The sequence below is a fragment of the Rana temporaria genome, chromosome 11, assembly GCF_905171775.1.
Source record: "Rana temporaria chromosome 11, aRanTem1.1, whole genome shotgun sequence".
NCBI lineage: Eukaryota > Metazoa > Chordata > Amphibia > Anura > Ranidae > Rana > Rana temporaria.
This window is the reverse complement of record NC_053499.1, coordinates 27,063,190-27,091,052: the sequence shown is the minus strand read 5'-3', so window position 1 is coordinate 27,091,052 and position 27,863 is coordinate 27,063,190. Positions and strand designations below refer to the sequence as shown.

Below are 27,863 nucleotides of genomic sequence, written 5' to 3'. Positions count from 1 at the left end.
GAGTGTGAAGGATTAGAGCAGAAGTGATGCCGACTGACAGTCAGCATCGCTCGGCTCAGGGAGGAGGGAGAACCAAGCCATCGGCGGTGTTCGGTGGCTCAGTTCTTAGTGCAGAGATGCCAGGGGACAGATCGGTCTGATGCTACATCCACTGAGGTAAGTATGAATAGCAAAAAAAAAACAAAAAAAACAAACAGACTTCTTTTAATGTGGAATGCTGCTCAACTGAGACAGTATAATGAGTGAGTGAGGTCAGCCTAGGATAGAATTGTGTTACTGACATGATCATCAGGGTAAAATGAAGCATTAAAAGGAAACCAGAAGCAGGCATCGCATCTATAGACTGGCAAGCCGCATTACATTTTTGTATACTAAAGACCACATACACCAACAGTGTAAAACCATGTACTCACACAAGTAAAAAAAAAAAAAAAAAAAAAAAAAAACACAACCTAGATGAAAGTAAAAATGCATTTTTATTGGTATATACATAATTTACAAACAGTGAAAACCTGAAGAGTTTAAAATACATTGCACCCTCTCAAAGTATGGCCAATTTTTTTTTTTTTTTGGAGTAAAATCCAATACATACAGATTAGAATCATCTGTGGGCAGGTTAAATAATAATAATAAAAAAAAAAACACAACGAAGAAACACTATAATGTACATTTTTCAAAGTGCTTTTCATCTCACGCCACCGTTTAATAAACCTGCTACAAGGTCATTCCCATCAGAGTAGAGAACCAAAGTTTATCTTTTGAAGGGCCTACAGTAAAACTCCAGCTCTTATTTAAATACAGCAGACAAGGGTTAGCATTGATCAGATTTTACAAGTTGTGTCCCCCTTTGGGGGAAATTTCTCCTCACTTCCTGTTCCGACATCTGTCACCTGGACAGGAAATAAGAAGAAATCTCTCAACACAAATGCAATAAAAACATGACAGAAAAATCAACACGCCTCAAAACGGTTTGAAGAAAAAAAAAAAAAAAAAGTTCTGGGGCTTTACTGGGATTCTGCATTAGCAATCCTTTCGACAAGCAGGTCTGTCGTAAAGTAGAACTAAATTTACAGTAAAAAATATGCAAACAGGCAGCTCTTTATTACAGAAGAGGCATAGGGGGTTATTTACGAAAGGCAAATCCACTTTGCACAAGTGCAAACTACACTTGAAAGTGCAGTCGCTGTAGATCTGAGGGGGACATGCAAGGAAAATAAATAGCATTTTGGCTTGCACATGATTGGATGATAAAATCAGCAGAGCTTCCCCTCATTTCAGATCTACAGCAGCTGCACTTCCAAGTGCACTTTCAGTGTAATTCCAAGTGCACTTTCAGTGCAAAGTGGATTTGCCTTTCGTAAATAACCCCCAGTATGTCTCTTCTGCAACAAGACTAAATTACATGTCCCGTTCCTAATCTATGAAAAGGAACACCGAGCTGCATGCTTGGCGCAGTGGAGTACATTTATTAAAACTGGTCCACTCAGAATCTGCTGCAGCTGTGCATGGTAGCCAATCACCTTCTAAAAATCAGCTTGTTTAAATAAGCTTTGGCAATAAAACCTGGAAGCGGATAGAAATGCAAATTTTGCACTCTCCAGCCCTAGTAAAAAAAAAAAAAAAAAAAAAAAACACACACACACAACACGGTGTCTTAATAAATAATCCTGTGCGCATGCATTGGAGTCATGTCATCTCTGCTGGCCAATCTAGAGGCTGAAAACCCAGCACCTGCAAGGAGCCCAAGGAGAAGATCTCAGTGGTTGTTGAGGGGTCCAACAGATGCATCGCGGTGACAGAGGTGAGATCGGAACTGGGAAGTATAATTATTCTACTTGAGATAACACACACATAATCTGCACCAAAATGGGGCAGCTACAAATTTCTGATAGAACAAACCGCTTTCAATGGTACATTTACCAGACAAACGGTGAGCAAATAGCAAATCATTAGGTTTTCATACACTTTAAACCAGAGGTCTTCAAACTATGGCTTTCCAGATGTTCAAGAACTACCGTTCCCATAATGCCTAGTCATGTCTGTGAATGTCAGAGTCTTACAATGCCTCATAGGGTGTGTAGTTCTACAACAGCTGGAGGGCCGTAGTTTGAAGATCCCTGCCCTAAACAACCAGCTTTGGGTCTCCTGGGGCACTCAGAGCTGCTTGGAGTCAGGCAACCCACTCATCCTACAGAAGTCCAGTGAATAGTTGTTGCGCTTTATTGGTAAATCGATATTTGCCAGCCCACCATTGATCATCAATTTTGCCCAACAGTTTTTTTTATTCAAAGAATGATCACATCACAAAATAGTGTAGTGCAGTGTTTCTCAATTCCAGTCCTCAGGCCCCCCCCAACAGGTCAGGTTTTCAGGATTTCCATTATTTTGCACAGGTGATTTGATCAGTTTCACTGCCTTAGGCTGGGTTCACACTACTACACTACTTTCATCCTACTTTGCTCTGTGTTCAATGTTTCCCTATGAGAGCGTCTTGTAGCGTCCTACACAAGTCGGTCCGACTTTGAAAATGCTCCCTGTACTACTTTTGGTCCTACATTGATCCTACTTCAGCCCATTGAATATCATTGAAGTCGGACCAAAGTAGTATCCTGTTCATGAAAGTAGGATGGATGTAGGACCAATGTAGGATAAATGTAGGACCAATGTAGCAGAGCAAAGTAGGATGAAAGTAGTGTAGTAGTGTGAACCCAGCCTTAGTAATCACCACAGCCTTTTCATCTGAGGGAAAACCTGACCTGTTGGGGGGGCCTGAGGACTGGAATTGAGAAACACTGGTGTAGTGCAACGTTTCAGAGCCATGCAGGACCCCTTCGTCAGGTATGTGGTGATCGCTGCCCTGCGTGGCTCCATAACTTTGCACTACACAGTTTTGTGATGTGATCATTCTTTGAATAAAAAAAAACGTTTGGACGAAACCGATTATCCTCGGTGTGTTGGCGAATATCTACTTACCGCATAGGTTCCAGTATCCAGCTGGCCGTGGCTACAGATACCAAATACTTTTAGCGCTTATTCCAGGAATGCGTGATTGACTGTGGACTATTATTGGTAATAGAGGCAGACCTCTTTAAAGTGGTCTTGTCCCCTATTCATAATGAACAGGTAAAGAGGGGGGAGGGGGGGGGGGGGGGCACATCGAACTGCTGGCCACACACATAATCTTGAAAGCTTTTAATAGAGGGGGAGAGAAAAATACCACGCAATCAAATCAATGGTCTACAGCAGGTATATGCAATTAGCGGACCTCCAGATGTTGCAGAACTACAATTCCCATGAGGCATAGCAAGACTCTGACAGCCACAAGCATGAACCCAGAGGCAGAGGCATGATGGGACTTGTAGTTTTGCAACAGCTGGAGGTCCGCTAATTGCTTATCCCTGGTCTACAGCAAGGATCCTCAAACTACGGCCCTCCAGCTGTTGTAGAACTACACATCCCATGAGGCATTATAACACACCGACATTCACAGACATGACTAGGCATGATGGGAATTGTAGTTCCTGAACAACTGGGGGGCCGTAGTTTGAAGACCCCTGGTCTACAGCAATTTACCGCAATCGTTTCCCATCAAGCACCCAAAACATTTTCTTTGGGAATACTGGAATGCCAATTAAAAGGCATATTCAGTTTCTACCCCAATTTTCGATCGCTTGACAATGGTTGGGAGATGGATCATATCTATGTGACCATTTGCTTTTCCCAATCAAAAGCAGATGAAAAGAACACAGATTTTTCCACATGTAAGGCTGGTAGTTGGTTTTAGCTAGTGCAGCAAAGCATGCGAGGCCGCAGTGCTTACACTTGGACGACGGGCACCATTACACCAGAGCAGATTTTAATCCGAGGACAAATGTGAACACCATAAAGGTCTGGCACCGCTTACAAAAAAATGCCTTTGTGTTTTTGCACCAAGCAGTCCAAAAAGCGTGAGGAAAATGGTCACTCCAGAGACAGTCTGAGAATGTGCAGTTTTACCTTTTTCACAGCAAAAGCAGAACTTCTCCAAATCAAAAACATTTTCTCCCCGTGTGATATTATCCACCCTAAAAGAGGTCTCCCATCACAGAATTAACATCTTGTGGCTGGGTAAGAAAGGCTCAGATTGTATGTACAAAAAAAAAAAAAGAAATCAGGAAAGTGCTGCATGACAAGAGTCAACATAAAACCGCTTCACCCATTTTAATAAAAAGGTCCCTAACTGGCAACACCTTTATATTATAGAAGGGGATGTCTACTATGAAGGAATGTACCTCAATGTGAGGAGGATCTGGGAATAAGTAAATAAATATAAAATAAAAACAGAATGGTTTGAAAAATATACAAAAGAAAAAAGGCAGCTTTGCATAAGAGAAGAAAAACCATCAAGGCCAGAGGGGGTGACAGCTGGTGACAAGTCGTGCCAACTCTCCGGATGACAACGCCAGGGTAGGGGAGTGGGGGGGAAGGGAGAAAGTTTTGTTTTGTTTTTTTACAGTAACGGTTGTGAAGAAAAAGTATACAAGTGTACAAAAAGTGGTCACGTGCTTTTTTCCATTTTCCGCCTCTTCAATCTCTCTCGCCAGTCTGCAGGAAGGGCTTCAAAATTGGCATTCTTTTCTGCCATGCCACTGAAATAGATCAAATATAAAGGATTAGAATACAATTCCGAAGGGGGGCGAGAGTTAATAAATTTTATGAAGTTACAACACCTACGCAGAAACATTAACAGTATAGAGATTCACTCCCTCAATTTGTACTGGACAAGAAAGTGATGGAAAGTCCCCAAATGCAGATAACAGACGGGGACACCTGTTTCAGTGACAGCTATTAGGGGATTCCCTCACACTTAGGCCCCTTTCACACTGGAGCGTTTTTCAGGCGCTTTGGCGTAAAAAAAAGCCTGTAAAGCGCCTGAAAGAAGCCTCATCTGCAATCCCCAATGTGAAAGCCGGAGTGCTTTCAGAGCCCTTTCACACTGCCAGTGCCCGAAAAACGTTGGCAATGCACCGCTAAGACCCTAACGTTTTAGGGCGTTTTTGCAGTGCCTCAGTGTGAAAGGGCAAGGCGTTTTTTACAACGCTTTCAATTCATTTCAATGGAGAGGGGCGTTTTTGGAGCGTTTTTTTCAGCGCCCAAAAGCTGCTGCTTGCAGGACTTAGTGTGAAAGGGTCCACCGAGATGCATGGAGAGCATTTTAACGCTAAAACGCTTCAGTATGAAAGGGGTCGAGGAGGGTTTACTTCCTCTTTAAAGTTCAGCTCCTGTGTATGACTGTCTCTTTACAGAACACATCTGAATATATCTAATCCTGGTATATGTCCTGTACATATGAAGCAACTGGAGTGTCTTGACTAATTAGAAGCCATGTTGTCAATCAGTGCAATATAATGGAAGGGGAGCTTAAACACAGAATGTGAAGACGATATTCTGTTTCACATGAAAAGGAAAGAAAATTGGTAATGAAATGTACTCAGTGATTTCCCTAGGCCTTATCTTATACCTGCTCATCTGATTTATCTTCCACTCTTCAATACGTTTTTGGTTAACCACACCTCGATCCTCCTCGCTGGAGCTGGAATTCTCCTCTTCGTCCAGCTCCTTCTGTATGTTCTGCCACTTCTGGACTAGAGAGGGCATCTTTACTTTACTCTTCTTAACCTACAGACAAAAATCAGAGGATTACCAGAGAATATAAAGCACAATTTATGGGACCATTTAGAATTACACCAGCAGGCAAGCAAACTACAAAGATGTGATCTCTGCACAGTTATTTCACATATCCTTTTTTCCTGTTGCTTTATCCAAAAAATAAGACTTAGAAAAAACAATTTTTTTCCCCCATCAGGATATATCAAAACAAATGCAGATTCTCATCTGTTGCCCTTTTACAGTCAAACTCCGAGCACTGGAATTTTAAAATCACTTTTACTGAGCGCAGGGAGTACAGCCATTGCTTTACTCCCTGTGATGTGACCGGAGAAATGTGGCTGCTGTGTGATTGCCTGCCCCTTCCCTACACTGTCCATTCATAGAATACTTTCTAATTTTCTAATGGGTTCACATAATATAAAGCCTTCTTGTGATTAGGCAAGAGGAGAGCCGGGGGTAAGCAGGACGGCTGAAAACGACTCTGTAGCTGATCCATAGGAGACCTGAATCAGCATTGGCGCACCAGAAGGTTGGTGAAAGGAACTAAGAAATCTCAAAAAAATATAAAAAAGGACAGAGTGGTTTTTAACAAAATTACTTTTTTTTTTTTTTGTTTCGTTTTAGATAAAATAAGTATGCACATATAGTTAATGTAAGGCTCACTGTTACCTCAAATTCAACAGTGAATAAAAATAAGGAACACTGCGGCTTTAACACAGGATATACCATACCACTACCATAAAGCAGTTCTTGAACAAAGCAAGATAAACAATACCTTCATTTTTTTTGTCTTTTTGGGCTTCTCTGTTGCTTGTGGTTTGCTTGGAGGTGGCGGTGGGGGCGGGGCCTGTTGCTCTGGCACTGGAGGAGTTGGTATGTTTGCATGTGACATCACAAGTGGTAGAGGTGGCACCATAGTATTACTTGGAATAGTATATTCCAAACTAGTCATCACCATAGGTGCAGGGACTTGGAGTGGAAGCCCCATATAACTGGATGCGACATTCATGGCAGTTATGGCAGGACCTGATGAAACAAGGCACAGAAATGTTATCAAAAGTTGCTCACAAGCTAAAAAAACAATCACAGTACAGATGACCATAAACAAATCCTGACCTGCAGGGATAGCCGGCTGAGTGTAGAGCACAGGACAACTTCCTATTGTCACTGTTTGTTCCGCAAACATATCTGTAGCTTTCCTCTTTGAAGCCTTTGCAGATGCAGCCTGTTCATTTTTCACCTGAAATGACAATAAATTATTTCATTGGCCACACACAACCAAAGTCGTGCTCTGGCTGCAGACAAGCCCCACCCCTGATGTTCAACAATTCAATGCCAAGGACTGGCTGTAAAAAAAAAAAGAAAAAAAAAAAAAAAAAAGAAGAAGGTTTTCCCTTTTAGTTCTCAGTTTTGGGCAGAGGGATTAGAACAGTGGTCATCAACCCTGTCCTCAGGGCCACTAACAGGTCAGGTTTTAAGCATTACCCTATATTGCTCACCTTCAGTCCACCTGCCCTCATCTATCCATTAGAATGCATGTGCCTCCATTGTGGGGACACTCATTGTTTAGTGTTAGGATTACAGGGTGCCTTGGCGCGGCTCTGTGGCTCACGCATGCGTTTGCAAATGCGTGCGAACAAAACCCCTGTTTTTAACGCATACTGTTAGACAGGTTAATTGGTTGTTCTGCGAGCTGGTCGGTAAGTTGGCTTGTTTTGTTCCTGGGCATTCCCCAGGTTTTGTTGTGAACAGGTTTTAAGTATTACCGTATATATACTCGAGTATAAGCCGAGTTTTCTAGCCCATGTTTTAGGCTGAAAAACTACCCCCTCGGCTTATACTCGAGTCAGCAGTAAAATCCATATGCAGCCATACCTTTTATTAGTAAAACAGCGTGTCTGCCGCTGTGTAATCCAGTCTGTTCGGCCGCTCATTGTAAGACAGCCCCGCCGCCTCCTCGTCTGATAGAGGAACACTGATACAATGCTGGGAAACTGTATCAGTGCTCAGCCTATCACGGACAGACGAGGAGGCGGCGGGGCCGTCTTACAGACTGGATTACACAGCGACAGACACACGCTGTTTTACTAATGAAAAGGTACGGCTGTAACTGGGCATTGTTTTACCAGTAGCTGCTGCATTTTCCCACCCTAGGCTTATACTCGAGTCAATAGGTTTTCCCATTTTTTTGTGGTAAAATTAGGTGCCTTGGCTTATATATTCGGGTCGGCTTATATTAGAGTATATACGGTCCCTTGGGGAGATGCAGACTAGAATACAGCAATCACTGAGCAGCCAGTGATATCACCTGTCATGTATTTCAGTTCTCTTGCAAACCTGGCCTGTTAGTGGGCCCTGAGGACAGGGTTGATGTCCACTGGATTAGAACACTAGTCAGCTTTTAATGCCGTCTGTGCACCCCATTAGGGAGATTCACCCTCTCCATTTCTTCTGTTTACCATCATCAATGAAAGTAAAAGAAAATCCCAAATTTTAGGTTGTCCCCAGAAAAGTAATAGAGGGGAAATCTTCCAATGAGGACACTAGTTTTGGTGACTTGGGGGTACCCAAAACATTCCCTTAATTTGCAGGGATTTCCTCTCTACTTCCTGTTTTGGCTAGAAGACCGGAAGTAATGGGAAATCTCCCTAATGAGACAAAGATGGCAAAAATAAACAGTACAGGGGTTATAACCCTCCATTACGCTATCCAAAATTAAAAAAAGGTTTTGCCTATAGTTCTACATTAAGGGAACTGAATTATGGAAGCTGTGCTTAAAAAAAAAAAAAAAAAAAGGCAGCTATAAGGACAGGTCACCATTATTTCCTGTAATCTCCCTTCAGCCAATCGATTTGTCCCAATTTTTTTTATGCCTTGTTCTGCACCATCTCTGCATGGCTGTGCAGCACAGAAGTGACATGTACAAATCTCCTGAGACTAGCAGTCAGAGAAAGCAGTGCCTTAGATCTCACACTGCAGATATACAACCATGAATATGTAAAAAAGTGAGCCTTCATTACTGGCATAAGGCCTTCGATTGTAATCTAGTCTTTTACAGAGTGTGTCCTCACCTTAGAGGCAGGAATCTCAGTGTTGGCAGAAGTCATGATTATGTTCTCCATTCCTGGGACTGGTGGCTCAACATTGTCATCATCTTCCATTTCAACCTCCTGTATTTCTTCTTCTTCCTCCATGGGAGGTGGTGGTGGGGGAGGGGAGTCAGGAGGGGGAGGGGGTGGGGATTCAGGAGGAGGAGGGGGAGGAGGAGGAGGAGGGGGTGGGGGAAGAGGAACTTCTAAGGGCAGTGGGGGCTGGTGAATGTAGTTCCAGTTCTGAGCAACTGGTGCACTGGGTAAGGTTTTAGCCGGGATGGAATCTGAAAAAGAGAACAATGAATGTTATGAATACATAAAACATACATCATGCCAGGTGGTGGATCGGCTTCACTCCATACTCGCTGCACCCTGCTCCTTGGCCAACTTCTCAGGCAGCCCTGAAATGCTTTTATACTCACCCGGAAATTGGCACAACTATACTAACCTTCCAGACAGTCTGTACTCATTCCTCAAATTCCACAATCCCAGGTCCCATGACTCCTGTTAGACAAAGTCCAGATTTTGCGCCAGATCTTTGGCTCTTTTTGAGAGATTAATGAGCACACCCTATGGTGTGACAATTTAGTAATCAGGGTTGGTTTCAGACCCGAACATACATACTGCTTTGATCACCCGATGACCTACTCCCCTGAGCCAACCAGCTTTCTGAAAGAGTTAGGACAGAGAGACAGACAGCTTTGTTTGCCTCTCATGCACCCCATTGAGACATCTTATATCCGCCATTTACATGACCTCTCATCTTCACACAAACAATGGAAAAAAATACTGTAAAACACGGAGAACGAAGCTGGGGGTTTGGAATGCATACATGTCATACACAAGGCCTCACTAAATATCGTTATCCAATAAAACGGCTAAAAACAATGTACTCGATTGTACAGAATGTCTGCCTTTTCTCCTTAATACATACTATTGTAAAGTCTCTTTTTTTTTTAAATAAAAATAACAAACATGTTATACTTACCTAAACATGTTATACTTACCTGCTCTGTTGCAGTGGATTTACACAGCCCTGATCCTCTTCTCGTGTCCCTCAACGCTGCTCCTGGCCCCTCCTTCCTGTTGGGTACCCCATAGCAAGCAGCTTGCTATGGGGCACCCGAGCCAAGTCACAGATCCCTGTGTCCCATTCAGACACGTAGCGGCAGCCTGGCCCCACCCCTTTTCCATTCTCATTGGCTCACTGACAGCAGTGAGAGCCAATGGTGCCACTCTGCTGTCTCGGCCAATAAGGAGGGGAGTCCCAGACAGGCGAGACATTCATAGAACATCGCTGGAGCTAGGAGGGACAGTTGCATAAAATGCATTAAGATAAAAAAAAAAAAGCATTCTGACTTTACAAACCCTTTAAGTGCCAAAACACTGCTGGTGTTTAGTGGAAGAAGGTACACTTCTTCATGTGTGATGGCTATGCTCCATGATCCAACCATACTGGCAAAGTGTGCATTAGATCATTGATAAAGTCACCATTTATTCCCAATACCTGCTGCATCATACGGCTATACCCGATAAGCACTATTGGAAATCCCTGGTGATGTACACGGTAAAAGCAGTCAGACCCAATAGTGACACGCACATTCAAAACTGATATCAATCCTGTAATAAATACATTTGTCCCGAGTGCGGGCCGCCTTCCTAATGTTTTTATGCAACTTTTTTTTTTGTTGTTCTGTGGGTTTGTTGTAACCTGTTTTTTTCATGTGTATGTTTATTTTTTTTTAATAAAGAGTTATGAATTGATTTGCATTTTAATGAGTCAAATAAGTATTTGACACCTTCACAAAACATGACTTGGTACTTAGTGGCAAAACCCTTGTTGGTAATCACAGAGGTCAGACGTTTCTTGTAGTTGGCCACCAACTTTGCACACGTCTCAGGAGGGATTTTGTCCCACTCCTCTTTGCAGATCCTCTCCAAGTCATTAAGGTTTCCAGGCCGACGATTGGCAACTTGAACCTTCAGCTCCCTCCACATATTTTCTATGGGATTAAGGTCTGGAGACTGGCTAGGCCACTCTAGGACCTTAATGTGTTTCTTCTTGGTCCACTCAGTTGTTGCATTGGCCGTGTGTTTTGGGTCATTGTCATGCTGGAATACCCATCCATGACCCATTTTCAATGCCCTGGCTGAGGGAAGGAGAGTCTCACCCAAGATTTGACAGTACAAGGCCCCGTCCATCGTCCCTTTGATGCAGTGAAGTTGTCCTGTCCCCTTAGTTATTTTGTGTTCCTTCCATTTGTGAATAATCGCACCAACTGTTGTCACCCTCTCACCAAGCTGCTTGGCGATGGTCTTGTAGCCTAATGCAGCCTTGTGTGGTTCTACAATCTTGTCTCTGACATCCTTGGACAGCTCTTTGATCTTGGCCAAGGTGGAGAGATTGGAATCCGATTGTTTCTGTGGACAGGTGTCTTTTATACAGGCATCAAGCTGAGGTTAGGAGGAGCACTCATTAAGACCCCTTTCACACTTAGGGCATATTGCAGGCGCTATAGCGTTAAAAAAACAGAGCCTGCAATCCGCCCTAAAAGTGCTGCTCTATTGTCACGAGTTTTCACACTGGAGCGTTGCGCTAGCAGGACGGCAAAAAAAGCCCTGCTAGCCGCATCTTTGAAACGGAGAAGGACCGGAGTGTATACACCGCTCCTCCACTAGAAGGAGCCAGAAATCTTGCTGATAGGGGGGGGGGGGGATACTTATTTCACTTAATAAAATGCAAATCAATTTAACTTTTTTGAAATGTGTTTTTCTGGATAATTTTTGTTATTCTGTTTCTCACTGTTAAAATAAACATACCATTAAAATATAGACTTATCATTTTTTTTAGTTAGTGGGCAAATGTACAAAATCAGCAGGGGGGGGGGGGGTGTTTAAAAACTTTTTTCCCCTCACTGTATACTTTGTGGCTTATAGCAGTGGTTTTCAACCTCAGTCATCAGGCAAATGTGTAGCTTTTTTTTTGGAATGTTGCAATTCCATAGGTTTATGTTACAAATATTATGGGTAAAAAATAAAACACAAAATTAAATCTAAATAAAAAAATTAAATGTGAAAATTATATATATATATATATATATATATATATATATATATATATATATATATATATATATATATATATATATATATATATATATATATATATATAAAAAAAATATATTAATAATAGGTATACCCTTTGATATTAACATCAAAACATTTGTTCTCTCTAAAGCAACATTTTCCATTTGAGTTACCTGGGATACTTGTTGGTGGCTCAGGAGGAAGAGCCACTGCACCTTCAACCTTGTCCTTTTCAGCCAATTTAGAGGCTGCTTGCATTTTATTTTGAGGTGCGGACCCCTCCTCTTCCTCATCCACATCAGGAAACTCCCACTGAGACTCTGCTGAGATGTCGTTAACATAGAAATATCGCCTATGATTCCTGAATCACAAAAAACAGACAAAAATCTGTAAATATTCACCCCTCGGATATTTGTCCAATAAGGTCCACACTCCTACAGCTGCAATCAGCCAACAGGAGGGAACCCGACAAAAAAATTATCTCAACTTTGAAAGAAAAATGCCATCCTGAAATTGGCTGGCATCGGTTTGCAGAGCATTTTTATGCAACTCTGAACACAGATCAAATTAAGATAACAAATTGCTTAAAATGCTTAATACAGCTGGGGATGGTTGACACCACCATTCTGGGAATAAGTTCAAATATGATATCCACTGGATTAAAATATGTGTATACTTTTTGAGAGCTGAAAGATAAGAGAGCAAAGATCTTCAATTAAAAGCACAACGTACAGAAAAGAAAAAACGTAAAAAATAAATAAGTAAAAAAAAAACACAAGTATAAAAAAGAAATAATTTTGGTCTGACCTGCATCACGGGACGTATCTTGTTCTTCACCGTCACCTTTGGGGCCACGAAGCTTGTTGGAACTTCACTGGTGTAAGATGGGAAAGGATAGGGATCCGGATCCTGAAATGGTCACAAAGCTTGCGCATGCGCATCCCCCTGTCCCTGCCCCATCAGCGCACTTGGCACTGGGAGTGAGTTCTAACCAACCTTTTTTTTTGTTTTTTGTTTTTTTTGTCCTCTCAGGAAAGGCTTTACATGGACAATATGCATACACAGCTATGAAAAAAAACTTAAGTTTCTCCAATGTGCAGGCCCAAGTGCTCACTGTGCTCCAGGGATCTGCCCACCCAGAACCTAAAGTGCGGCCGTGTTCAGTCTCCAGACAGATGAGGTCACGAGGTCAGGTGGTGATGTCACAAGTCATGTTTTGAGATGTGAAAGGTGAAAATTGGGGAAGATTCGTACCTGTCCCAGTGGCAGGCCCAGCCTTTAGGGGTGGCGTTAATTTCATACTGTTTTATTTGTTCAGATGCGTCTTGCAATTTACGTTTCAGATAGATTCCGCTGAGCGCTCCTTCCCTCCAATCTGAGATTCGAGTCTGTTGGAGATACCAAAGAAATAAATGCAGCTTGTGAGATTTCGTCACAGTGGACTAGGGTTCAATACACTTCCAAATTACAGTCTGAGATTTTCCTCTCTAGTGTGCCAGCCTCTTCCTACAACCCACATTTTCTATAAACCCCAGTTATAGTGGAAGCTTTTTTTCTCCTTTTCAACCCCAGAGGAGGGCAATTTCCCCCTAGCTTTTTCACATGGATTGGAAGTTAACTTTTACTAAAACATATGGGTTGATTTACTAATGGGAAATAGACTGTGCACTCTGCAAGTGCAGTCGCTCCAGAGCTTAGTAAACAAGGGAGAGCGCTGCTTACTTCCATCATCCAATCATGTGCAAGCAAAAATGCTGTTTTTTTATATCCCTGGCATGCGATTGGGTATTCTTTGTAAAGTGAAGCTTTACTTCATTTACTAAACTCTGAATCAACTGCACATGGGATCAACTGCACATGCAGAGTGCAACATCTATTTGCCTTTAGCAAGTCAACCTCATACCCCCAACAATGGACAAGTTGGAACAAATACTCACCTCAGTCTGAAACAGCAGCACATGGAAGTTGGACACAGATTGCCTGTTTATGCCCAAAAACTCCAGTTTACTGATGAGACTATTAGCCAGCTCGCCAATCTGGAACTGCAACAAAAAAAAATTATTATTAAATTACTACAAACTATTCAGCGAGTTTGTTAAACCCTAAACTCAGTACAAGCAAGCCAAATACAAAAAAAAAAATGGTCAATGAGAACCAAAGCAAATCCCACTCGCATCCAATATTTCTGGTGTTGCACATTTACTCTAAGCCCCCATTCACACCTAAGCGATTTTATAATAACAAAACAAATAAAAAATAACCCCAACTCCTAATCCTAACCTAAAAACTGAACTGGAACCCCTTACTCCAACAAAAAAACATAATATTATTAAAACAATAAAAGCTAATGCAAAAGCTACAAATAATGCAGCAGATAATAGTTTTCTCCATTGACTAATAAAAAACACCAAAGCCCTAAAACGCTGCATACAAATGTGCAAAACGCACCAAAATTGCCAGAAAAGATGTGCAAAAAAACGCTCAGAAGCTATGCTGAGGTGTGAATGCAGCATAAGGGCCCTTTCGCATTGGTGGCACAATCGGGTCCGCCTGTCGGTTTTTTAGGCAGAGCTGATCGGACCCTTCATTCACTCCTATAGAGCGGCGGATGTCGGCCATGACATGTCCTAGAGGAGAGTGGGACTGGGTTAGTCTCCACTCTGCACAGTGAGGGGAGATGGACCTGTCAACCACCTGCTCAGTGGGGATCAGCAGAGCGATCACCCGCTGAGCAAGCGTATCCTACAAAATGGGGGGCACCCTACTTTGGGCATTAAGGCTTTCCAATATTAGAGAATGATTTAAGAGCTTCCTGGAAGTACGGCATAAAGAAAAATTATACTTATTCATTAGTTACCGTAGGCAATTTATAATCTCAGCCATTGTACATGCCACTGTATGCACTTTTCTGCTACTTATCTCCCAGTTTCTTATGACCATAACTTTTCTCATCTACCTCTCTTCAGGATGCTTTCACAATATTTGTGCAACAAGACCTCATTAAGCACTCTAACTTCACTCAGATATATACCAGCTGCATTACAAGTCTAAAATATGTAATTTTTTTAATATAATCTCTGTGCATTTCTGTAAGCTTTGAAGACATAAATATGACATCTCTCAATGATTACTTGCAAAATCAAAAGGTTGCCATTCTTATGCTTGCTTTACTTCCAAGTCAAAGTCGGATGTCCTAATACTTTACTGCTTGTGCTGCTCATGAAATTATAAAAAGTCCCCAACAGCAGCTTCCGCAGTCCTATCCCACATCTTCCATTTAAGATATTATTTGCCTTCTTCCTAACCCCATGTTCCTTTATTACAAAGCAAGCTTGTTTACTGTATATGTCCTACTATAAAGCTTTAGAGGTTAAGATGGCACAACCAAACAGAACAAAAAGAAAATTCTTGAACAGATCTACTGACTTATGTGTTAGCAAAAAAAACTCTGAAGTAGTAACAAGTAGTATAAGACCAAGAGGACTCAGCAATTACCTTCAGATCGTCTTCTTCCTCATCTTCTTGCTTTGGAGCCGTTTTCACTGGCGCAGGGTCACTTTCTGCCTCTACTGTAGAAGCCGGACACTCGGCAGCTTCTGCCCCCATTTCTGAAAGAGACAAAGAATTAAACTAAATATTAAAGAGTTAAAGAAAGGAATCCAATTGTGGGGGTGGGAAGTCCATTCGGGAAGGATCTTCATATTTTCAGTGCAGCCCCCAAACTAACGTTTTGAAGGTAAGTTCTCTGTTGATCTTAAGGGTCATGCAAAAAAAAAAAAAAAAAAAAACACCTCTATAAACTTTGCATTGTCTCACCGGTCTCTGGTGTTTCCCGGCCAGTCTTGGAGGAGCTGTGGCTGGTTGATTCAGGGCTGGCTGATGGAACAAACACTTTCCACTTGCTGACAGGCTTCGCCTTCTGAGCTTCATCTGATTGGCTGATATCAGAGCGTGGGCTGAACCCAGAAAGACTGACATCACCTTCTTCCAGTGCTCGAAGCTCAGCCTGTTAAGAAGAATATTAGGTTATCACATTTTTAAAAATGCCACTGGACAGGTAACCAACCAAAGAAGCTGTAAGGAATTACAGTGAATGACACACTACGGACACCTGCTTGTGCTGACTGAATCTGCCTTTGGTCTCAGCACCTATGTGGACTACAGAACATCATCCTCTGTATTTTGAAAAAGAAAGGCGGAGTGATGTAGTCCTATCCTGTTGTACTGATACAGTAGGGTGAGACCATTGTCACCCTAAAACCAGAAGGGAGTTACCGGTAGAAAAAAAAAAAACTGAAAAAAACAAGCCTCTTGAAGAAAGGCAACAAATGCAGTCACCACGTCTGGTGAGCTGCAATATATAAAATGTTTGCTTTCAGGTTTGGAAAAGCTTTTAGCAGGGCTTGTTATGTTAACGGTACTGAAAACGTCAATGCCAGACATCAGCCTCCAATGAAAACTTCTCAAGGAGATGCATTTTGCTTGATAGAGCCCTTTTTAAAATACAAGGATATACCTTCCTTCTCTCCAGCACCCTCTCCAGTTCCAAAGTATCCTCCGGCTCCTCTGCTTCTTCCCCGCTCTCGCCAGACTGCACAGTGCTGCAGACATCTTCCTGGGCATATTCATCAGCAGCCAGCTCGCTATCAGTGCAGACAGCAGCCATGTCGTCGTCTTCATCATCCTCACAGGTAGGCTCAACCACATCCTCTTTACATATGACCCGTCGCCTCCAGCGATCCTCCTCCTCTTTCACAGCATCTGGCAACAGTGGGGCGAGCAGAGATGCTGCCACACCAACTTTTTCCTCTTCTTTGTTAGACAGAGCTTGGATTCCATCATTCAACTCCTGGAATACAAAAGTCCTGTTTATTGCACATCAGGATAGGTACATTTTTTATCTATTCTACATAAAAACAGCAATAATGACATGATAATTTCCCCTCAAAATGGGCAGATGTCAAAAATGTTTTGCCTTAGCTGTCCGAGTTAGCAGTTAGTCCACTTCCGCCTCTAGGGAAAAGGGCAGACATGGGTGGGCAGATACCCCTTTCAGAAAAACAACTTAGAAGCTACTGCTTTCTAACTTGGCTGTAAAAGCATTCAAATATAATAACTGGTAACTCAGACAATGTATACATTACATAAAATATTGTATAAAAGTGGCCTCTTACATTTGAAAAAAAAACATCCTGTGAAGGCGTCTTAGTGTTTATTTACCAAATGATTCTGTATGGTCTAGTGCCCCCTTATTGTGAATATACAAAAGTCAGAGTCCTCGACTTTTTCTTTCATTGGTAAGGTGTAAGAAAATACTTGCAGGATTCTTGTAAATGACTACTCTAAAGTCTCATACACACGATTGGATAATTCGACGGAAATTGAGTGATGACAAGCTGTTGACGGAAAATCCTAACTGTTTGTATGCTCCATCGGACAGTTGCTGTCAGATATTCCACCAACAAATGTGGGATAGCATGCTTTAAAATTGTCCATCAACAATTGGAGTTTTGTCCGACAGACTTGTGTAAACACAAAGTACAAACATGCATGCTCACCATAACACAACATTAGCAAAAGTTGCCTAAAAGGGTGCCGCTAAAGAGCTGAAAACATAACACGTAGTTTTGGGTGTGTTGTCCGACAATTCTTAAGCCGTTTATATGCAAGATAAGTTCCTGGTCAACGCCCTTCGGAAAAAAGTCCTACGCTTTGTCCGCAGAAAATCCAATGGTGTGTATGAGGGTTAAGGCTTTACAAATACATGACCACATACCTTCTTTGGTTCTTTTTTGGAAAGCACTGGCACACTGCTGGCAGCCAAACCCAAAGTATCTTCTTTTACCTCAGGAACAGACTCAGATGTAACCACACTGGAAAAGTCTGAAGACTCACTGCTGAAAGCCAACAACATTCCATTATAGCTTACATTTAATATATAGGAGGAAAGGAAAAAGTCACTAAATGAAGGATTTACCTGTTTGTATATCCTTGGGCTCCCTGTACTTGGGAAGCCAGACTTTGAGGCAGCTCCCAGGTCACTTCATTGGTCTGAATATTCCAATAGTAATAACAGCCGGTGTTCTCATCCCACACTTCCTGCCAGTCTCCCATGTCCACGTCAACTAAAGCAACACACAATAGAAAGTTAACAACATCTAAAAGCTCACATAAAAGAAGAAGGCCCAGAGCCGTTTATACATTTCTTACCTCCAGCCAGAGAACAATGAGTGTCGTAATGCCACAATTCCCCTGTGGCATTTGGTTCTGCTCCATTATGAGCACCAGAGGTTAAGCTGTGAGAATCTTTTGGATCTGGCTTTGGAGGAGTTGGTGGAGGAGCTGTAGAATTAGCCGTATCATCCCCTTCAGACAACGCAGGAGCTGTGATGGCATCGATTTCCTGATAAAAAAAAAAAAAAAGAAAGAAAACCTTTAGGATATTAAAAAAAAAAAAAAAAAACACACACAAAAAGAACATTGCAATGTATGGACTTCCCCGTACATTGTGTCAGCGGTGACAGTGAACACACATACTGAAGGCTACACCAAGCAGAAATGTCTTCAGCTTGAAAAGGCCACTGCAGTCTGAATATGTCAGTATGCCTCTTTTCAACACTAATTGTCTAATACAATGTCAGTATTTTAAAAAAAAATATTATTTAAAATGTATGTCACTATAACTCTAGAAGAGAAAAACTTGGAGCAAATTAGTTAACAGACAGGCTCTGATTCTACTAAATTTGGCCTAAGCATCCAAGTGTCAATGACCCCTGAAAATAAACTGGTGAGCTAAAAATAAAATAAAAAAAGTCTGGCTTAGGAAATGTAATGGGTCTCCAGCAGCAACAAAAAAAGCAAAGCAGCTCTATAAGTGCTGAGTGAGGAGCCAATTGCACAGCACCTCTTCCAATCAAAAGGGGTGGAGGCTGAGGCAAAAGTAGAGATTTTACTACTGGGACTAGAAATTCTTTAAAGATCATCTGCAGGGCAAGATCGAAATGTATGCAATATGTTGAGTAAAATGTAAAGTTACCTCTAATCCATACAATATTGGGCTTATAAACACAAATCAGACAATGCAGGACATTTACAAAACATGCATAGGCTGGGCATTTTCTAAAGTATGAGTGTCTATCTGTAGTACAAATTAAAGAGAATTAGAAGTATTTTAGGCAGGTCAATGTTTTTTAACTGGTTACCCACCCCCCAGCATCCTGCTTCTGTGGCTACTGGTTGACAGTTGGCACACAAATACATTTCTATCCAACAGTCTCCTCTCACATTCTCTTCTAGGAAATAACTTAACTGCAAGAAATTGATTTTTAATACAAGTATTCCTACAGCTCTCAATCATAAAAACAAAAAAGACCCTAAACCCTTCCTATAAAACTTTGAAACACTTTGTAAACCAGCACTTGCTATGCATCTGCATCCACCACACAAGTGTTATGTTACCACAAGCTAACCACGCTCAAGTTATCTTACCGCAAGGAAGTTGGCCAGAGTACTGTCAATGTCAGTAGAAGCATTTGCTTTTGTAGCAGGGGTAGGTTTCTCCGACGAGTCTCCATCTTCATCATCGCTGTCTGTGTATGCCCCAAGTAGACAAAGACCACCTATAGATATAAAAACAGCTTAGACCAATTCCAAAGTCAGAGAATATGAAATAAACCTATTTTATGCCAACTGCTTTCATCATATCCCCCTCTTTTACATTGACTCCCCACAAATTAATGGGATAATCTCCGTGCTCAACAGCAATTTTTGAAACATATTAAGTCAAGTTTCTAACTGATGGGATTTTCTTTTTTAATGTAGTTATTTTTCTGCCTCTTTCCGTGATCCACAAGACTCTAGTTTCTTTGTCATTTGACTTTTGAACTGGTAAAACCAAGCCTAGAAAGACAACTCAACTATTCCCTGATAGAATATATCTGCAGAATTAAAGATCTTTGCACATGCTGAAATGATCTGAATGAAGGAATCCCTCCCTTGCATGCCTTTGAATGTAAATGCTCCTTAAGTTTGCTCACAGTTAGCCAAGCACATATATAAAGAGCAGCTGAAGAAGCATTTTTTAATAGAACACCAGAAAACACTGTAACCCCCTCATCTAGTCTGGTATATGCTTTCAGGCACATCACTAAAGAATTTAAGTGTGTAGAACATGAGCTTAAAGTGGTTAACTCGCTATACAATGATTATGCCATTCTCTGTTATAAACAATAAATTAAAAAAAAATCCCCATTATAGCACATATTAGAGCGGCTCCTGAAACTCACGCGACTCCTCAGTTCTCTCCTCTGCCTGGCTGACAGCTATAGTGGGCGGGGCCAAGCACTGCCGCTGACGGGAAGGAGAGAGATCCGAGGAGTTGCGTGAATGGCAGGAGACGCACTGATATACTGTATAACTCGACTTCTTTTTTTTTTTTCTACAGCACAGGGACACATAGCGTTATACAGAGGGGATGGTATGCTTACATTATAGATTTGACTGCACCAGGAAGGGAGGAATGTGGAGGGGATGGAGCTGAAGAGAGGACGACACAGGAGAGCAGAGAGCAGGGCTGTGGATGACAGAGGCACGTAAACTGACCACAGTGTTAGGGCTCAGCAGCCATGATATACCCTGGTCAGTTTACAGAGGGGAGGGCAGAACCAAGCAGGATCAGCCAAGTTTTTTAGGTAATATGCTGGGCTAAATTACACAGCACAAGCACTGTGTGTAACGGAATGACCCGTGACAACCAGAGACTTTTGAAGGATTGGGGGGGTACTCCTGTGCCAGCGTCACTAATGACTCTTGGGTCACCCTGTGCCCCTTTTGGGCATAGGGTGACTGAGAAATATTAATTATAAATTACATGAGATGGGACATTACTGTTAATTCATGTATTGCAGGAGATCTGGACATATTACAGTTTGATTTCATGCTGACCCACAACCGGTCAATAAGAGTGTCTCCTTCAATGTGAGGACACATGCTTTTGAGGCGTTAATGAAAGGTCTTGGAGCAGACCCAATTATGTATGCTAATAACACCATTTGTGTGAAGACGCTATTGATGATAGATATGTGTTGCGAGTTAGCAGTCTAAGGGTCAGATGTCTCCTTTCAGGGATAGGGAATTAGCATGTCAATTATGTTTAGTAAAGGAATGTGACTTCTTAGCTGTAGTAATTAGGTCATGTTAAATCGGTGCCAAAACGTCTGACATAGAAATGTGTATTATGCAGGTGAATCACTTAGTATCGAAGTCCGGACGTCTGGGGAATAATTAACTCAATTGAATGTCATTGTCTAAGAATGTGATTGAAGCCCCCCCATTGTGTGATGTGTGGGTGGAATGTGTCTTTGTTCCTTTGATTACTGTAACTATATAAGAAAGCTAAGATACCATTAAAGTTTGTTCATACATTTTGAAACCAGTAACAGAGCTTGTCTCGTTATTCTGGGAAATAGGATGGATCGTGCCTGCCGGATTGTAGATTGACGGATAAGCTGTCGTGGTTGATGGAATGGGAATATCGTAAACGGTGGTGACCGTTACACTGTGCAACTTGATTTAAAAAGGATTTTTTTTTGTTTAAGGATAACAAACACTTTAAGGTTATTGGCATTAAACCCAAACCTAACCACGTAGTCTGTGCCAGGTAGCTAATAATGGGCATCTTACCTGTAGGCTTCACCAATGCAATAGGGACTTCTGAGATCATTCCTGTGGTGGGAGGAGCTATGACCTTCTGGGAATCTGTATCATCTATCCATGGGAAAAAAAGACAAGTGAATACAATTACCTTAACACAAATGCACTAACTACATGATACATAAAGATCATTAAATTACCAGAAACCAAGCTGATTTAAAGAAGTTGTAAAGGTTCCCCCCCCCCCCTTAATGACAAACATATCATACTTACCTCAACTGTGCAGCTTGTTTTGCACAGAGTGGCCCCGATCGTCCATTTCTGGGATCCCCTGGCAGCTCTCGTGGCTCCTCCCGGCATAAGATAACCCCCTAGGAGAAGCGCTCTCGTGGGGGGGTTACCTTGTGGGCACACTCCCAAAGGCCAGCATTCTGTGTCTACAGACACGAATGCCAGCCTCTGCACCGCCCTCTGGCGCACGCGTCATTGGATTTGATTGACAGCAGCAGGAGCCAATGGCTGCGCTGCTATCAATCTATCCAATCAAGATCCAGGACCCCGTGGAGAGAGGCACAGCGCGTTCTGGCAGAAGTTTTTTCACCTTAACGCATTAAGGTGAAAAAAGAAAAAAAAAACTGAGGATTTACAACCCCTTTAAGCTATATTCTGTGAACTGCTACCCACATGAGCGGCGCTGGATCAAACGGTGACCGGTGATACTGTCAATTATTTCCATTCAGGACATTTTTTGGCATTCAAATTAGGCTGCTAACAAAGATAAGATGTCACACACACACACACACACACACACACACAAATTAGGGCTTATGTTGCTTTGGATAAACTGAGATGCAGAAGCTCCAAAAATAAAAGGTCAGGAAAAAAAAATCCTTTTATTGGAGGAGATGTAGACAGCAGAAAACAAATAAATAAAACAAACAACTTCATAGAGCACCCTGTACTGTAATGACAGGAATCGCCCATACATCATGTGCATGAAGCTAACAGAACCAGTTTTTCTAGTCTTACAACATCCATTATTTTATTTTTTTCAAAATCTGTTCCAAACAGCATTTAGAAGAGTTGTAAGCTAGGTAATGTTTTAAAGCGGTTTTAAAAGTTCGATTTTTTTTTAATAATAAACATGTTATACTTACCTGCTCTGTGCAATGGGTTTGCACAGAGCCGCTTTGAACCTTTTCTTTTTGGGTCCCTCACCGGCGGTACTGGTTCACCCCCCTGACGAGTGTCCTCAATAACAAGCCTTTTGCTATGAGGGCATAGGAGCAGGCTTGCTAGCTCGCTCCCGAGCTGTGCTCCCGTGAATAGACATTGTCCATACACAAACACACAACTCTTGCACATCGTACATGGTCAGACTGGATTTCCATACATACAGGCGGAATGTCAGTTGGTTTTTTATTAAACCGGCTGATGTTGCCGGACATTCTGCCCATGTGAATGGGGCTTTAGACCCCCCTCACATGGGCGGCCCATTCAGATCCGCCTGTCAGTTTTTTCGTTGGACCAGAACAGCAACGAACGTCAGTGGTGATATGTCTGCTGACATCCGATCCAACCCGCTAAATCCAGACAGATGGAAATCCTATTTTTAGGACTGTGGAAATTAACTATTAATTCATCAATTAATCTTTAATTTTTTTGATCGATTAAAATTTTTTTTTTGGTACTCACCTCTCCGCCGGCTTCCGGGCCTTCAGGGAGTTCCGTCGGAGATCTGGTGACGTCACGGACACCGGCAGGGCTTGCTTTGTCTATCTGAAGGGCTCCTTTGCTGTGCCTTCATATCTGCGGGACCTTACTATCTGCCACACGCAAGGGCTGTTACACTTCCCTCTATCAACCTGGGATTCCACAACCATCCACTGGGAGTTGTGATAGTTCCCTTCACTGGACATCTACATGCCGACGGACTGATGTTAACCTCTCCTCATCTGGATTCAGCAGTGGTATCGTTGCACACATTTTTATACCAGTATCATACTTGGCTACATGTTTTTATGACTGCTTTTGGTACCGTTTGGTATTACTCGCACCATTTTTACAGTTTATGTAGCTACATCGATTTTATCTCCAGTGCAATATTTATTTTGTTACCTACTTGAAGACTATAAAAGTTTTAATGCTATTCCCATCGAGCGCTGCCTTTGTGTTTTTTGTATCCTGCTATCCATTTTTTCAGTGGTTGGTCACTGCACTGGGAATCAGCCTGCAAGGAGATCAGCTAAAAGTAGTTGGATCTGTATGTGCGTTATAATTAATCGAAATTAGTCGATTAAAAAAAAAAAATGAAATAAAAAAAAAAATCAATTAATCAAACATTTTGATCAGTAACAGCCCTACCTATTTTCCATTCGTCTGGCGGATCGGATGAAAACGGATTCAACGGTCTGTTTTCATCCAATCCCCCCCCCCCCCCCCCATAGAGGAAAGCGGAGATCTGACTGTCTGTTTCTGCATAGTGTGCAGAGGACTTGTCATCCGCTGGTTCAGCGGGCATCCACTCACCTACTGCCACCACGTCCGTCACCCTGTTGGGTCACTGCCGCATCACCAGCCATCCTATTAAAGTGAATGGGACTGTTGGTGAGTCAACAGCAAGCCAGAGGAGCAGGACAGAGATGACAGTGGCTCTGTTCATAGGGCTCGGTTCTATGAGGAGATGGCTTGTGGACTGTGGAAGAAGGGGAGGATCAGAGAGGACAGGCTCAAAAAGCCTTTTTAGACAATGCGCAGGATTACCCCTTAGATTCCACAGTGAGTATAACAAGCATGCTTTACTGAATACACAGACTGATTTTACTGTTGTGGGTTTAGCAACCCTTTAAGACTGGCCATACATTACAATATACAATTTGATTGTACAATCTCCAAAACTATGCAACATGAGGACAAGCCTAAACAATGCATTCCATAACTATCCAATCGGGTAGGCCCTTGTACTATATGGTACATCTAAAGGAAATGGCAAAATCTGATTTTATGGTCAGGCTGGGAGTGTATGGGTGTCACTGTTATAAGTAGTAAGCGTCCTGCTTTATCCAGTCTCCACCTAAGTCAGTGACTCACAGCAATAAAACTAAAGCCTCAACATGATAGCCAGGGAACTAACACGAGTTCAGCAAGTTTGGCTGCCCAACGACTGATGAGCTTCGGGTCGCTCTGAAGCAAGAGTTCCGCTGTCACTGCTGGGCCAATAAGCTGCAAGAGATTATTTCCTACCCAGCTGATGTACACAAAGGGGCGGGGAGGCTTACAACATCAAACCTAATGTGAACACATGGCTATGACAGGAGCACCCCCACCCCATTGTGTACGCTGGCTGCAAGGCAAGAGAAACTCCAGGTCTGAACCCAAGCTCACTCTTAGCAGAAAGAAGCACATCAAATTGCCACCATGTAGCCCCCCCCATATTTATTGTCAGCATCAAAGGTGATGAAGGGGATTGCGGAGCTCCCGAAATGCACCGGATATTATTAGGACCTCTTGTTGTACATAAATTCTACCTGCGGTGCTCTCATCCTTCTACTCTTCAAATTATTCCAGGGACCCCCTTAGGATATCCCATTCCTCCCCTTCACACTTGTCACTGAACCATGATCTTCAATGACAGAGTCCTTCAAATGCCCAGCTCCGCCCCCACAGTACCCCCCACCTGTTCTCTGTACATGCCCGGTGCCCAACCTGCGGCCCTCTGCCACTTTATGTGCAGCCCTTGGTGGCCCTGCTGACACTAATCTTTGTTTCAACATTGCCTTGTTATAGTAATGACTTTTATCAGTCTCAAATAATATGCCCCCGGTCTGCAAAAACGACAATAACATAATCGGCTCCCACCCCCCCCCCCCCCAGTCCCCTGCCTCATCCCCCCCCCGACCATTTACCGCGTCTTGGCCCCCCGGGTCTCCGACCGTTTACCGAGTCCTGGGCATCTCCCCCCCCCAGTCTCCGACCGTTTACCACATCCTGGGCATCTCCCCCCCCGGGTCTCCGATCGTTTACCACGTCCTGGGCATCTCCCCCCCAGTCTCCGACCGTTTACCACATCCTGGGCATCTCCCCCCCAGTCTCCGACCGTTTACCACGTCCTGGGCATCTCCCCCCCAGTCTCCGACCGTTTACCACGTCCTGGGCATCTCCCCCCCAGTCTCCAACCGTTTACCACGTCCTGGGCATCTCCCCCCCAGTCTCCGATCGTTTACCGTGTCCTGGGATCCCCCCCCAGTCTCCGATCGTTTACCGTGTCCTGGGTCCCCCCCCAGTCTCCAATCGTTTACCGTGTCCTGGGCCCCCCCCCAGTCTCCGATCGTTTACCGTGTCCTGGGCCCCCCCCCAGTCTCCAATCGTTTACCGTGTCCTGGGTCCCCCCCCCAGTCTCCGATCATTTACCGTGTCCTGGGTCCCCCCCCCAGTCTCCAATCGCGTCTCCCCCCCCAGTGTCCTGGCCCTCCCCAAGTCTGATTACTTACTGCGTGCCAGTCCCCGTCTCCCACGTCCTGGCCCCCCAGTCTCCAATGCCCATAGCCTTTGACTAAATTCCTAATGTGTCTTCTATTTCTGATAACGAACATTATAGGCCCTTTGGTGATGTCAAGGGCCACACTTGAAGTCCCCTATATGAAGGGAGTACCCCTCCCCCCAGTGCTGTACACTGAAGGAGGGGCGCTGTGCACTCACAGTAAGCTCTCAGTCTTCGGGGTTGAAGACTGAGGACATCTAATGGTGGAGAAGAGGTACTGCAGGGGGACACGGTTTTCTTGCTGTTTTATTTTTGATTTTTTCATAACCTTTAGCCTGTAAACTTAAAGTAATTTTATAATATATATATATATATATATATATATATATATATATAATGGGGACAAAGGGCCAGAGGAAGTCAGCGCAGGAAAGTTCCCCCAGGGCCCCCCCATACACTCACACCGAGGCCTGTGCCTGTACACACATCACTGACAGCCGGATCCTCCGCCACCCAGCTACTATTATTAGGAGAAGAACGAGACGGCGTACTCCCCTCCCCCACACCGCCACTCCCTCTACAGGGCCTGCGGGGCTTACCTTCCGAACCAGAGCCGACCTCCTCCCGGGTAGCAGCGCGGGGTCCCGGCGGGGAGAGCTGAAGGATAGGTCTCCGGCCCGACACCGCCCGTGTCTTCTTCCCCATGAGAGCGCGCATAGAACCCCCTACACCTCGGGGCGCGGAACTAACACGTCACTTCCGGGCGCCGGTTCACCTTCGTCATGGCGTCTAGACTTTCCCGGTGGCGCATGTGACCGTCAGAAACCCCGCCCCTGGTGTTAGTAAAAGCATGTACTTTACTGCCCCCTGCTGGGCACATCTACTCACTACAGCCAGCTAATCATAAAACTGCAGGGACTAATTCCCGCCCACATTGTGACCTGACTGAGCCTGAGGTGGCTGCATTGTTCAGCTCTGGTCACTTGTCTAGACGTGAAATCCTTACTTTGTATCAATTAAAAATGATATTAAACCCTTTATAACAAATTAATAAAGAAATGCAAATCCCAACAGTGTGTGTCTACTTTCCCCCAGTGCAAATCCTCTCCATCCCAATTTGACGCATTGCTTTGTGCCTCGCATGTTTTTCAGACGGTAACCCATTGACATCAATGCCTGTCGTGCGACAAACCAGACAAAGAAGCTCAAGTAGCAATTTTTAGCCCGAGCCAAGCGCGTTTGGCGATACGTTTTTGCATGTTTTGTGGTGAGAAAAACTTGCAACAAAACACGCGACTGCTACCTGCGTTTGCAATGCCATTAAGAAATAGCGGCACCACAAGCACGACACGCTGTTTAGAGCATTTTTCGTGCATTTCCAGAAACGCAGGTAGAAACAAGTCACACAGATGTAAATGCAGCATAAGGACTTGTTCACACGGGGCGTACATAACCATACTCCCGTGGAGGGGCTGTGTGTACCCATACAGGCAGGGCCGGCCTTAGGTGTTCAGGCGCCCTGTGCAAGCTAATCCTGTGGCGCCCCCCATCTTCACCCCTCGCCCCCTGGTCACCTAAACTGACTTACCTTTCGGTGGACGGTGCAGATTTGCATTTAATAAAGGCGCCGCCCGGCGCTTAGACGCCACTGCGCATGCGCCGTCTGCCCGAGAATAGCCAAGCTGTCTTTCCCATGCAGCGGTGGCGCATGCGATGTGTGCCTGTCGGGGCCGTCAGCAGCCATTTTTTTCAGGTGCCGCAACCGATGCGTTGCTCTTTACCCAGTCCCAGGGCAGGGGGACCTGGCAACGCACTGGGAGACCTGGCAGCGCCTGCTGCTGTGACTCCTGTGATGATCATGTGAGTAACTGACTGCGACTCACATTCTGCAAGCTGTGATGGCC

At 43.5% G+C, this 27,863-nt stretch overlaps 1 protein-coding gene across 2 annotated transcripts; it reads right to left on the bottom strand.

Annotated features, from left to right (window-relative positions):
- Window positions 1-4,484: 4,484 nt before the first annotated feature.
- Window positions 4,485-26,720, bottom strand: FNBP4 (formin binding protein 4). 2 transcript variants are annotated; one of them, XM_040328269.1, is made up of 17 exons: window positions 26,559-26,720; window positions 21,510-21,593; window positions 19,317-19,447; window positions 18,039-18,231; window positions 17,806-17,953; window positions 17,605-17,725; window positions 16,345-16,677; window positions 15,645-15,834; window positions 15,324-15,436; window positions 13,766-13,870; window positions 13,083-13,216; window positions 12,002-12,189; window positions 8,721-9,025; window positions 6,766-6,889; window positions 6,425-6,675; window positions 5,501-5,658; window positions 4,485-4,628 (listed from the first exon to the last, which is right to left on the bottom strand). In XM_040328269.1, exons 1-17 carry the CDS (start codon window positions 26,674-26,676, stop codon window positions 4,538-4,540), a joined length of 2,787 nt encoding a protein of 928 aa, XP_040184203.1. In that variant the 5' UTR covers window positions 26,677-26,720; the 3' UTR covers window positions 4,485-4,537. The 2 variants fall into 2 exon arrangements, with proteins under 2 accessions (XP_040184203.1, XP_040184204.1); XM_040328270.1 differs by having other exon boundaries at window positions 17,605-17,722.
- Between the last annotated feature and the right edge of the window lie 1,143 nt (window positions 26,721-27,863).